The following is a 13,940-nucleotide window of genomic DNA, read 5'->3' as shown; positions in this document are numbered from 1 at the left end:
ATTAGGGGATCCCTGGGTGGCTCAGCGATTTGGCGCCTGCCTTTGGCCCAGGGCACGATCCTGGAGTCCTGGGATTGAGTCCCACGTCGGGCTCCTGGCATGGAGCCTGCTTCTCCCTCCTCCTGTGTCTCTGCCTCTCTCTCTCTCTTTCTATGTCTATCATCTCTATTTCATTAAAAAATAATAGTCATAACACTTTAAAAAAAAAAGATTAATTTCACCTGTTTCATTCTCTTTTTTTCAAGTCAGCTACCAGAAAAATGTTAAGCTACCTACATGTGGCTTTCATGTGCAACTCACGTTCTATTTCTGGTGGACCACGTTTCTAAGCTACTGGGTCCCCTAGGCCACACTAAGAACTATGGCCTTCCCTGAGTGGGAAAAGAAGCCACTGCAAGGCTCTGAGCCTGGCGAGGCATGATGTGACTTCTGTACCATGGGATCCTTCTGCCTACTGTGAGGGTTACACAGCCTGTCAGGGGCCAAGGACAAACAGGTGAGAAATGATGGTGGCTTGCACAAGGGGGACGACAGTGGAAGTGGTTCTAATGAGTCATACACTAGATATATATTTGCAGGTAGAGTCAACAGGATTTGCTGATGAGTTGAATAAAAAAAAAATGCAAGAGAATAGGAGAAGTCAAGCATGACCATAGGTATCCGGCATGAGCCACTGGAAGGATGACATTCCCATAAGCAAGATGGAACACTGCAGGAAGAATATAACTGTGTGGGAAAAACAGGAGTTTGGTTTTGGGCATGTGCGTGTGAAATGCCTATTAACATCCAAGTTAAAATGTGAAGTAGGCAGATGGATGCATAGGTCTGTACCTCAGGAGAGGGTTGGGGGCCCACAAATAATTGGGAGCCATCAGCATATCAATCTTTAACTTTTCATTATGGAAAAATTTCAAACATAAACTAGAGAGAACAGTGTAACAGACCCCTAGGTACCCATCACCCAGCTCCAACTGTTATCAATGCTCGGTCAATCTTGTTTATCTGCCAGGATTACTTTAAAAAAAAGATTTTATTTATTTATTCATAAGAGACACAGAGAGGCAGAAACACAGGCAGAGGGAGAAGCAGGCTCCATGCAGGGAGCCCAACGTGGGACTCGATCCTGGGACTCCAGGATCACACCCTGGGTTGAAGGTGGCGCTAAACCGCTGAGCCACCCGGGCTGCCCTGCCAGGGTTACTTTGAAGCAAGTTCTAGACATTATTCATGTAGACGGTACTAAAAGCCAGGGGCTGGGAGAGGGTCACAGAGAGAAAGAGAAAAGATGGACAGGAAGGGGCCCATGTTTTGAGGTCAAGGAGAAGAGATGCTGCAAAGGAACACCCAATGAGACGGAAGGAAAACCAGAAATATCATCCTGGAAGCCAAATGAAGAGCAAGCTTCAGAGAAAAGGCTAGGGCCAGCTGCACCAGGATGCTGAAGCCGCTGGGATGAAGACTCAGAAGCGATGGCGAGATTTAGAAACGTGGTGGTCATGGTTGGCTTCGGTGGGAGCGCTTTCCCCCAGGGTGGTGGGGACAAGCCTGCCCGGAGGGAGTCAAGAGGGGAAGTGCAGGCCTCTGGGCACTGAAGACTCTCTGGAGGCAGGAGCTGGAAGGGGTGGGGTCAAAGAAGATCTCAAGCTGAGAGAAACAACAGCACATGGAAGGGATCCAGCAGAGAGGAGGCAAAACTAGTGATGCCAGGAGGAGATGGAGTAATGGGGCCATGAGTCCTGAGCGTGTGAGGGGGCGGGAATGGGCCGCCAGGCAGACGGGCTGCCCTGAGTCAGGACCCTGAGCGGTTCACAGGGGAGGAAGGCCCAGAGAATACACTGCACCACAACCGCCTTTGATTCTTTTCATTTTGTATTTTATACTGTACGTAACGTGTTAGTACAACACACGGTAGAGAAATCATACAGGGACGCACACACGCTGGGGGATCCGCTCAGAACTGTAACCAGCACAGCTCTCTGGGCAAAATAGTCAAAGGTCAAGTAATTGGAGGAAAATAAGACGTATCGTCAAACTCTAACTTACGAATCCTTAATGACAGGAGAGAAGTATCACGGTACGTTTAACATACTCTATACTCTACCTTCTTAAATACATAATAAGATCTCTAGGAAAGGTGAACGAATACTAGTGTTTATATCTGGGAATGCATTTACTTGATCTACTGAGATTTTTTTTAAAGATTTATTTATTGATTCATGAGAGACATGGCAGTGGGGGGTGGGTGAAGAGACACAGGCAGAGGGAGAAGCAGGCTCCATGCAGGGAGCCGACGTGGGACTCGATCCCAGGTCTCCAGGATCACGCCCTGGGCTGAAGGCGGCGCTAAACCGCTGAACCCCCTGGCTGCCCCGAGAGTTTTTTTTTTTTAAAGGCTCACTCATCCACCGACTGCAATCTATCTGCATCTGAACTGCAAAGGGAAAAAAAAAATACAAGAATCACAGACGGGGGATCCCTGGGTGGCTCAGTGGTTTAGCACCTGCCTTCGGCCCAGAGCATGATCCTGGGGTCCCGGGATCAAGTCCCACGTCGGGCTCCCTGCATAGAGCCTGCTTCTCCCTCTGCCTGTCTCTGCCTCTCTCTCTCTCTCTCTCTAATGAATGGATGGATAAAATCTTTAGAAGAGAAAAAAAAAGGATCACAGACCAGTCTCAGAGTGTCACATGGACCAAGCACAAGTGTGATTACTTATTTACACAGAGAAATGCAGATGAGGTCACAGTCTTATTAGCCAGCCGGACCTGAACTGTACCATGGGACTCCGCTACTGAGGCAGCCTGGCTGGCCGATCTCCTACCGCGGAGAAGAGCAAATGGAGAGACGAGTGGGCCTACCTAAGCACACAACCTCATCAGAAGAGGCAAAAGCCCCCAAGCCACCGGACACCCACAACAACACAGTCGGAACGGCCAACCTGCTCAGAGAACATCTTAGCACCACTCGGTGTCTGCGGAGCCCTTCAACATCTCACAGCACCTTCCAGATGTTTCCTTCAGCCTCTCCACCACCTGCCGGGGAAGGAGACTCTCCGCTGTGACTTGCTTAGCGATACTCAAGGCCAAAAGTGTTCAACGCATCCACACCACGGCAGTCGGTGACACACGGCTGGACTCCCAATCCCGTGGCTCCGCAAGAGGCCTGCCACCCGAGCCACACCCGGCTTCCTGGATCGTTCTAGAGGCCCCTCCTGTCCAGGATGCCAAGACTTAGAACACAGCAGTTCTGAAAGCACAGAAGTGACTGTGACGGTCGCCCGACTCGAGTGGGGCGAACATGTGGGGGGAAGAGACAAGTGCAGACCCAAACCACCGTCGCGTGGTTAGACGGCAGGCTCCAGCGGGCGCGGGGCACTGCGTGACTTTTCACAGCCGCGTGCCCCGTGCGGCGGGCTCCCCAGAAACACTTCCTGAAGGAAGGAGCAAGTGACCAGCTGTGTTAAACCACAAGGACAAGAGGGATGATGCGGCGCGCTCGGGGATCACACCGGGTCCCAAAGAGCTCGGGGAAGCTGGCGGCGGCGGCGGGAGGGAGGCCGAGCAGGCCTGCTGAGTGAACCTAACAGGGAGAACCGCCAAACGTAAGCTCTTGTAATAAGCGTGTCCATGATCTTTGTTAACAGACAGCGTGAGATCGATCATCAACGACACGCGGTGCGTGGATCTCGGTCTGGAACCAGATCTCCCACAGAGCTGTTCGAGAATGGAGACCAGCAGGGACACGGGAACACGGGCCAGGTGGGTGACCGGAGGATATCGGGGTGATCCGACGACGGAGTTAGGCTTGAAGAGATCCACAGTAGAGAACTGGGGGTGGGGTGGGGGGGATGAAAGACGATGTCTGGGATTCGCTGTAAACAAATGCACGAGAGGAGGAAGGCCTGGGTGGGTGCGGCACAAACGAAGTGGGGGGCCACATGTCGAAAGCAGGGTGATGAGAATGTGGAACCTTCTCCTACTCCTCTACCCTCACACACACACACACACACACACACACACACACACACACACACACACACACATATTTGTACCAACAGTTCCCTGGAAAGAACCTTACAGAGTGACCATGATCTGGGCTCCTCACACCTGCCCCACCGCAGGGAAACGTGCTATCGTGGGGCCACCCCCGGACAGGTGGTCTCCAAGACCCAGGCCTGCCTCTCTGTCACTGCCATCGTGTTCACCTGGGACTCACCTGCTTCAGCTCTGCCTCCACCCCCTGGGGCCTGGAGACTCCACCGCGCTTTCCCTCCCACTGGTTCCCACTCTCCCTCCCCGGTCTCAGCTGCCTCACCACCCCCTGGCCTCCCTTCCTCCCCAGCCCTCCGTTTTCTCCACCATGTGGGGTGCTGCTCACCTGCCCCCTCGTGGCAGGTCATCCGTTTCCTGGCTCATGGTTCCCTGACGCCCAAGGACTCCCTCTTCCACACCCTCTGTCCGTCACATCACCAGGATGCCCAGGGACGTCCCATCTTTCCCCCTTACCCCCCAAAACTGGCCACGCTTGCCGCTGTGAGCTCCCCTCTTCCTCCACTTGCCAGTCAGATCCCATCTCCAGGACACACCAAACCCGGGCGGGTCAACCAATTAAACGTGTGCGCGCCTACAGCATGCCAAGCACAATCCCCTGCGCCCTGATGATGGCACCGAACAGGACCGACAACACATGGGCTCTCTTGAAGCCTGGGTTCTAGCACAGATCATATTATCATGGGTTCAACTGTCCATACGCCTTCCTGACCAGACTGTGAATCCGGAATGTTCCTCAGTAGCCTGAGAACTTCACACAGTGCCCTACACAGAAGTGTCTGGTACACAAATATTTCCCCAAGTCACTGCACTTGTGTCAACATCAGTTCAAGCTCAGGGAGGACGGGGTCACCCTAAGTTCTACAGATGAAAGGTATTTAGAGAGGACTTTTTTTTTTTTAAAAGATTTATTTATTTGAGAGAGCACAGAGGGAGAGGGAGAAGCAGACTCCCCGCTGAGCAGGGAGCCCAAAGTGGGACCGGATCCCAGGACCTTGAGATGGTGACCAGAGCTGAAGGTGGATGCTTAACCACCTGAGCCCCCTCCGGGGGAGGGGGGTCTAGAGAGAACTTTTGATAAGGATCTTTTTTTTTTCTTTTTGTGGGGGGGGGGGGTGAGAACAGCCAGAGAGCCAGCCTCAGGGGAAAATGTGTGTAGGGAGGTGTGAAGTAAGACTCCTAGGGCCAGGCTCACCATTACCAGCTAAAAGCAGCTCTGAGTGCGCTTAGCTTCTGTCTTCTTTGCTATTCTGGGTTGTCTGCTCCCTCCTCCCACTGCCAGCCTCCTCCTTTCCAGCTGCAATGGGAATAAACCTCAGTCACCCCCACCCCCCAACGCGGTTCACAGAACGTGGTTTCCTCTCGCCACCAAAGTACCTCACTTCCTATCCCAGCCCCGACCAGCAGTGACACAACTGCTAGGCCGCCGTCCGGTAGTAAGGAGGGGGGTGGCTTCTCCTGCTCCTACCCAGGGGTTTCACCACAACTCTGGTTGGAGGACCAAGGTCAAAAGTGTGGAAGAGGACACCGTGAAGGCTGGCCACGAGAATCCTGAATACGGCCTCCGCATCCAAGCCAACACAGACACACACACACACACACACACACACACACACACACACACCCCACAAGCTCCAGGCCAGAGAGCCCCGTTCTGACAGAGTGGAGGAGTGCCAGGCTCAGGCAGACAAACGAGGCTTGGTGGCAGGCTCTCCGCGAATGCATCTCCGGGGGCCCTGGCACTAAGAGGGGCGGTGAGGCTGGAAGAGTGACGAAGCGAAGGTATCAAGGGAAACACGCTGCAGGACCCGGTGGAACCAACCAGCCTGTCCTCCTTACGGGGTGTGCGTTGGTCCATTCTGCTCTGCAAGGCCTAGCTAGGGAATCAGAATGAGAAGAGAGGGAGCGTCGGCTGTCACAGCAAGGCCACGACCCGGCGCTACGGAGGAATTCAGGTCACCAGGCTCCAAGAGGTGACCTGGAGAGGGGCACCAGGGAAAGGCTGTGGGGAGGGGGCCGAAATGAACGGGATCTCCCAGACACGGGACGGCGATCTCTGGGCTGACTCCAACGAGCTCCTATCTCAACTGCCACACCGGTCTCTCGTGGGAAGACGAAGGCAGGTCCAACGCAGAGCCTCCAAGAACCTCAGGAATGGGAAATGGCCACAGTCAGCATCTCCAAGTGGAGACGGAAGCACTCTGGTGGTCTAGGGCACATTTTTTCTTAAACGGCAGGAGAGTAAATACTTCAGGCTTCCGATCAGGGTCTTTGTCGCAGACACTCAGCTACACCTACGCAGCTGGCAAGCAGCCATAGTTCGTACAGAGACGAAGAGCAAGTCTGGGTTCCAATAAATCTTTATTTACAAAAGAGGGGTCTGACCCAGGGGTTGTAGTCTGCCAACACTTGGTCACTGGGAAAACCTACTCTTTCGGCATTTCTACACTCCCACGAGGAACAGGGGCCACACGCCCTCAGAAGGGCTCCCACCCGTTCGGGAGACAGGGGCCTACCCTGGAGACCAGGCCTCCATCCTGCTACTCCTTCCCACAAAGCGTGAAAGAAATCTGGGTGGCTTGTTCCAAAAGCCTGGCCCGTAGCAGAAGCCTGGACAGAGGTGGAAAAAAGCTTTGGATGTCAAATTTGAAGGCTTCGGAGGTGGAAGAAACCAGACCTCTTAGACTAGGTTCTAAGGCCTAGAAAAGGGGAGTACCTCGCCCAAGATCACACAGCTGGCAAAGCCTCCTGACACCCTCTGTCCGGTACCCTAGTACCTCTAGAGTGATGACCGGGAAAGCCGGAACAGCCTTCCTGGGGGAGGCTAAGGACCTATGGCTCACCTCTCTACAGGCACATCTTGGGGCCCCTCAGTAATCTCTAAGTGGCTGGTACAGCAAAGGGCCAGGAGAAAGCTTGGAGAAGTAAGTGCACAGGGCTACCTTTCCGGGACACGTCCTCCTGGACATAGTTACTAGGGAGAAGGAAACTTAAACAGAAACCTGAACTTCAAAAATGGGTGTGGTTTGGTAGCACACATGGGTGTTCGTTAGCAGAAACGGGTCCAGCAGTCTGGGCGAGCACTGGGATCCTAAACAAATACGTGACATACAGCCTCACCCAATCTAGGCCGATGCCCTGTGCCCCGGGCTCGCTCTCTTTCCCTGGATACGTTCTTAGCAACCCAGCACCTTCAAGACTTCGTAACACAATTTCCTACAAGTTTCTTCCCAGGATTGACTTCCACTGCAAACTTTATATGCCTGACCATCAACATTTCTATCTGGACACCCTGCCATGGTCTTGAAGACAGGAAGTCTGAAGTCAAATCAAACATGATGCCCCTGAAGAAGTCTGAATCCTGATTTTTCTGTCAATCACTCAGACCCAAAATCTTAGCACCATCTCTTGCCCATGTCCCATCCATAAGCCAAAGTGGCTCTCTGAGCTACTCTTCCTCTGCATTCCCGCAGGCTCCACCCTAAACCCATCGCCTCCAGTCTGGAATACCGCCAGTCTCCCGCCTGCGGCCCCAGATTCCAGGCTTGTAACAAAGCCAGGCTGATCCTCCCCTGTACACCTACCTTCCTCCCATCTATTTCGATGTCTTCAAGGTCAAGGCCCGGTCCGGTCTTCCCAGCTCCCAGAACCTTACTTAACATGGCTGGTACCCAGTATCTGCTGAATGAATGAACGCTTGCTTTTATGGGGAGCCAGGACCCCCAAAAGAAACCTTGAGGACTTCCTATTCCCTACTACGGGGAAGCCTACGCAGCCCGGCTCTGCAGGCCCTCACCCACCCTTCCCACCCCCAGCTCCTACCACCCTAGAAACAAGCGCCATCTAGCTAATCAACGCCTGACCCTCCTCGTGCGCCAGTCATTCCCTGCATCGACATCTCTGCCCACGCTCTGCTCGCCCTGCCCTGCGATGACGTCCGTGCCCTTCCCCCTCCATCCACTCCAAGTCCTGCGCAACTGCCGAGCTCTGGGGGAGAGATGAGGGAGACAGGAAGGGGCGAGATGATTAAAAAATGGGGGAACAGGGCACCTGATGGGGATACACTGGGATCTCTGATCCCTGGAGCCATCAACCTCCCAATGGGTCGCAGGCGATTAGAGAAGGAAGAGGCGGGAGGAGGAGCCAGATTTTTCCACTGAACGAAAGGCATGATTTTCATCACTGCTTCTGTTGCCCTGGTAACCAGGGACAGCCCAGTGGAGAGTACAGTAAAAGAACACCATGTTTATCTTTGCTGTCTGATCCACTTCCCTGTACACCCTTCCCTGACCATCTCCTAGCTCCTAGGCCTACTCCAAATTTCTCATAACGCCACTACCATCCTTCTAGTCACTTCTGTTCAAAACCTCAAAGCACGGCTAATTTCTGCCTCTCTCTACCCAAGCCTATGTACACCATGTTTCCTCCACTACATCATCCTAGGGGTCATCCCACCACACCCATGTGCCACACCAGGGGGCCCCAAGAACAAACACCGGCCCCAAAACACAAGAATGGCATCCATTCCACCAGACAGATCCCTGGGCCAGGGGGCCTAAAGAAGCAAGAAGGCGAGGAGGAGGCCACCCAGTCAACTCTTCTTTCTTAGCCCCCGCTAGCTGGTGCGGATGGGCTCCCGTCTTCCCTCTCTCCCTCCACTGCCCAGGATCGGGGGGAGGAGCCAGGCTGAGGACCAGACGTAAGGTCCACCCGCAAGCTTCTACAGCTCCTGCCTCCCACAGGGACACAGTGTCAGCGTGCCCTGAGAGCGGAGGAGACACGGCGCTTGCCCCGGGAGATTATATAAGCGTTATATAACATGGTGGCACCAATAAGCACAGAGACACAGTCGGTGAGTGCCAGGGACAGGCCAGGGGTGGAACCAAACCCGAGGGGCTGGAGGTAAAGGCCTTTCACCAATGCCAAAGCGACACCAGGCCCCGGCTGCCCCAGCCCTGTCTGTACCTGCTCCTTCCACCCCAGAGGACACAGAGAGAGACTTGCCTGGCTCTGCTTTCTTCTTCCCACGCCGGGCAGCAGGGAGGGGCTGCAGCGCCATCACCACCCCGGCCCGCGGCCGCCTCCGTCCACGCCACCTCAGGTGCCAGGCCGCCCTTCCCACGGGGGACCGGCAAGGGGGCCCCGGGCCCCGGAGGGCCTGCGAGCCTGCGAGCCTGCGAGCCAGCAGCCCCCTCCTCTCTGTCCTTGCACCACAAGTACTGCAGCGGCTCCAGGATTGGCTGGGCCGGTCGGTCTGGCCGTCCCTCTGCTCGGTCACTTGCAGCTCCCCTAAAACAAACAAACAAACAAACAAACAAACAAAACAAACCGAAAGGGAAAGAAAAAAAAAAGAAATCAGCACATTTGGCAAATGCCAAATCCCGAACTTGGTGTGCGGCTCCTGAAAAGCTGGAAGGAAGGGGGTCCTAAGGACATTGCCCTGTCCTCCTCCCCCCCACAGACCCCACCTCCCACTATCTATGAACTTGAGACTAGAGGCTTGGAGGCTCCCCCTCACCTCCAGCGCCCCCCGCCCCCCACCCCGTCTCTGGAGCTGACTCTGGCGCTGAAGCTTCTTTAACAGAGGGCTTGCTCAGACACCCCCACCCCACCCCACCCCCACCCCGGCCTCTGCAGGGTGCTGGGGTGCGGGCTCTGCACGGGGAGCCAGGCGGCCGGCTGGGGGCACTTGGGGCACTTGGGGTCTCCCCCAGCTCCTCCACCCTCATCACCCCACCCACTTTAGTAATTTGGGGGGTGGGGGTGGGGGCTGAGCAGAGCGCCCCAGAGCCCAGCGGCAGCTCGCGCAGCCCGCCCTCCCCCGAGCCATGCCTCCGGCCTTTCCGCCGCCGCCTCCACGCGCACCTCCGCGCCCCCTGAGGAAGGGGGGAGAAAGGAACACGCATTAGCATCACGAGCCTCGGCGCACCAGCCCTCGCCCCCTCAACCACCTGTCTCCGCGCCCTCCCTCCCCCACTGCCTTCCTCAACTCCGGGCGCCCCCTCTGCAGCAAAGGGGCACCACGCCCACTGCGGAGCCAGAAATGCAAGGTGGGAGCGGGCCGGGGCGGCGGCGGGGGCGCGGGGGGCTGCTCCTGCGCCCCCCCCCCGCGCGGCGAGCCCTGCAGCCCCGGAGCCCCGGGGAGGGGGGGCCCCAGCCGCGAGCCGCCGCCTCCCACGCGGCCGGGGCCGCCGCACCCCGAGGCCGCGCCGCAGCGGGGGTGGGCGCACGAGCCGAGCGCGGCCCCGGCATCGCCCCCCCCCCGCCCCGCGCCCCGGGGTCCCCGGGGAGCGTCCGCAGGCCCGGCCCGCGGTGCGCACCCTCGCCCCCGCCCCCGCCCGCCGCGCGCGCCTGCAACGCCGGACACCCCGCCGGGGCCCCGCGCTCACCTCCGGCGGCCTCCGCCCTCCCGGGGGACCGCGCAGCCCGCCTCGCAGCCCCCGAGCGCGATGCGCAGCCGCTGCGGACCCGCCGCCGCCGCCGCCGCCGCCGCCGCCGCCGCTGCCCGGGAGCGTGAGCTCAGCCCGCCCGCGCGCCCGCGCTGCTTCCCACGCTCCGGGCCCCGCGCAGCGCCCCCCAGCGGCCGCCGCGGGCAGCGCACGCTCGCGTCCGGGAAGATCTGCCGCAGCCCGGGCCGAGTGGGAAATTCCCAGAATCTGACCGAAGCCTTGCCGCGGGGCGGGGGCCCTAGAGCTCCACTCCCCGTCTCCAGATTCAGGCCAGGACGGCTCCCCTCCCGCCCGATCTCCAACGGCGATTCAGACTTTTTGCCTGATTCCCGGATTTCCACCCCCCACCCAACCCCCCTCCACTCCCCCCCCCCCGCCCCCCAGCTCCTCTGACCTTGCCTCCTTGATTTCTCTCCCAGGGCGGTGGAGACTGTGGTGCAGGTGGTGATACTCTTGTAGACAGCCTGTGTGTGTGTGTGTGTGTGTGTGTGTGTGTGTGTGTGTGTGTGTGGCGGGGATCAGGCGTGGGCAAAGGGCAGGGAGAGGGAGCCCGGGAGGCCAGCATTCCAAGGCCTCCTGGGGCCTATCAAGAAAGATCCCAAAGTGTGCATGCATGCATGGACCGGTCAATTCCCAACCGAGCTTCTTTAACACACACACACACACACACACACACGCACACACGCCTCCAGCCCACCTGTAAATTCTAATTCGGGAGAACGGGGAGTGCTGTTTGCTAACCTTTTCTCAGATCCAGACCCTTCTGAGAATTGGAGGAGAGCTGTGAGCCCACTCTCCAGCAAAGTCCACGTGCAGATATAAACACAGTTTTTGCAGAGTCGGAGCATTGTCAGGCTTCTCAAAGCGCTGTGTGGACCCCAGTTTAAGAATTGTGCCTGCAGATACCCTCAGAGGGCAGGGGGCTGAGCTGGTGACTACCTGTACCTGGTGCCATCTTTGATCGTGGTGCTCCCTCCTTCAGAATATCTCCTTTGTACCCCCAAGCTCACATTTCTGCCTGTAGAAATTCCATCTTTTCCGTAACACCGCCTCAGAGGCCTCTTCCTTCTGATTTTTGCCACTCCGAAGTGCCATCTGGGACCTCGGTTTTCTGGGAGCATGTTCTTTATGCCATTTATGGCTAGTAACACTATACACATGGAACCGTAATGGTTTTGTGGTTGGTTGTCTTATTGGTCCTTCTTGATAATAAATTCTTTTAAGATCAGTTTTCCCCCTCGGCAAATACTAATGGGCCTTATATGGTATGCCCTTGACAAAAGCTCTTCAAAACCAAAGAAAAGGAAGCTGCCTTGGGAACGGTAGGAGGCCGAGAGATGAATCCCTTTGCTCCAAAGGAACTCAGCGCCTCTCCTCCTCCCTGTTGATGCACCACCAGCATAAAGCTACCACGTGCACAACTCCGTGCCTGGCAAAGGGAATTCTCAAAGTGGCAGGATCTTTTCGTCCATTCCTCGTCCTCCAGGTGAGAGAGCCATGATTTAGAGGTTCCTGGCAAAGTTGGGGCACAAGTTCTTGCAGAATACACCTGATAGAAAGCAGATACTCTACCCCTAAAGTCCCCTTATCCAATATGGGAAACCATCACACACCCATTACACAAGATAATGTCATCCTTGACTCTTGCCTCTCACTTCCCCCTCTCCATGCGCATTCCCCATCAATCACCACTTCTTGGTTTTACTTCCTAAATCTGTTTCAAAGATTGTCCAGTCTCCATCCCCATTGACCCTATCTGGAACTCAGCTCACCATTATATCTTGCCTGGATTTCTGCCTTTTTCTCCATCTATCTGCTCTCCCCACCTCCAGTCTTGCCAGGCTCAGATCCAGTCTCCACATCCCAGCCAGAAAAAATCTTCCCACGATTTCAATCATTTTCTTACTTAAAACCCTAGGTAGCTCCACATTGTACCAAGGATGAGGTCCAAACTCCTTTACCCTCTTGCCAAGCCTCCTCAACCTGGACTCAGCTGACCCTCCAGCCTCCTCTCTCGTAGCTTTCCTCTTACCCTCTATACTTCAGTGGTCCTAAACACCATGCCCTTTCCTACCTTGAGCTGAGAATGCCCTTCCCTGATTTTTGTATGAGGCTATGGCTTACGCGCTCTTCAGATTTCCCTATGGTCTCTTCCTGTGTCACCTGCTCTTCTGCTATAATGTTCATCACACTGTATTGTTCCTTAGTTCTGTGATGTCTGCTTTCTCTGCCACACTAGGAGCTCTGCAAAGCATCCTCAGTACCTGGTGCCAGGCAGAAATGCAGCCAATATTTATTGAATGAATTGAAACTTTGAAGAAGACACATACTCCAGATGAGAGACTCTGGGACAAATGCAATGGTGCTGCATGATCTGAAAGTCAGACATGGTAGGACCAGACATCCTGCTTTTGAACAATAGCACTGCTCACTGTTTGCAAATGAGTTTCGATCTTTCTGGGTCTTTGATTTCCTCAACTGAAAAATAAGGATCATAATACCCAGGGTTGAGCGTCTGAAGGTTGCCAGAGATATATATACGGAAGTACTTTGTAATTGTGAAGTTCTCTCTCTATATATAATAGTAGGGTTGTATTACTTCACTTAATCCTCACAATAACATTTGGGGGTAGGCGGCTGACATTTCCCATTTTGCATACGAAGAAACTAAAGGTAGATAATGCAAAGCTATTTGCCTGAGGTCACCTAGTTAGGTGGCAGGGAACAGAGGCTGGTCACTGGCCGCCAAGCCCAGGCTTTCCCCATTCCTACATCACCACTGCCCCTCCTTCTCACTCCCAAAGGAGAAAGCAATGTTCGGACACATACATATTGACCTCCTGACCATCATGCAGCTGGAAAGTGTCACCACTTATCATTTCTGAAAGGCTTTCTTTGGGAGGGAGGGGTAATGCATTGTTGGTAGAAAGTGAACTGTATAACAACAGGTATTAGGGCAGGAAGGAGTGGGGAAGGGAGCGATTGACCTTGAGGTTGACTCTATAGTCCCCATCTTTGGCTCTTCTGTCACTATGGAGTGTTGTCTCACTTGACAGCCCCCTTTTACCACACGGTTGGACCCCTGAGAGCTCCGAGGTCCCCCCCCCCCGAACTGGACATCTTCCATCTCCATGTTTCCAATTCTGTCAGCAAATGTTTACTGAGCTCTTGCTAAGTGCTTTGTCACTGCCTGTGGAAGACTGGCCAAATGATCTCACCTCTCTGAGCCACAGGTCCCCCATTCTGAAAAACGGGATTGATAATAGCTGTCACACGGTTGTTCCAAGGATTAAACAAGATAACCTAACAGCTGCTGGTGGGCTGTTGCTAGTGGAGACACCTGCCTCCGACAACCCCACTCTGTGTCTGCTAGTTTTCATTTGAGTGCATGGGAATGGCAGTTTGGTAGCTAGGGGAGGGTGGATGGGAGCAGAGGAGCTGGAAA

General features: G+C 55.2%; 1 protein-coding gene across 1 annotated transcript; it reads right to left on the bottom strand.

Moving 5' to 3' along the window:
* Nucleotides 1-4,868: 4,868 nt before the first annotated feature.
* On the bottom strand, nucleotides 4,869-13,628 carry LOC129505871 (translation initiation factor IF-2-like). The gene is made up of 5 exons (XM_055319177.1): nucleotides 13,545-13,628; nucleotides 10,436-10,665; nucleotides 9,051-9,335; nucleotides 7,631-7,727; nucleotides 4,869-6,193 (listed from the first exon to the last, which is right to left on the bottom strand). Exons 1-5 carry the CDS (start codon nucleotides 13,626-13,628, stop codon nucleotides 6,125-6,127), a joined length of 765 nt encoding a protein of 254 aa, XP_055175152.1. The 3' UTR covers nucleotides 4,869-6,124.
* Between the last annotated feature and the right edge of the window lie 312 nt (nucleotides 13,629-13,940).

This window comes from Nyctereutes procyonoides, unplaced genomic scaffold, assembly GCF_905146905.1.
Source record: "Nyctereutes procyonoides isolate TBG_1078 unplaced genomic scaffold, NYPRO_anot_genome, whole genome shotgun sequence".
Classification (NCBI taxonomy): Eukaryota; Metazoa; Chordata; class Mammalia; order Carnivora; family Canidae; genus Nyctereutes; species Nyctereutes procyonoides.
The sequence above is the reverse complement of the archived record's forward strand: the minus strand, read 5'-3'. Positions and strand labels throughout refer to the sequence as shown.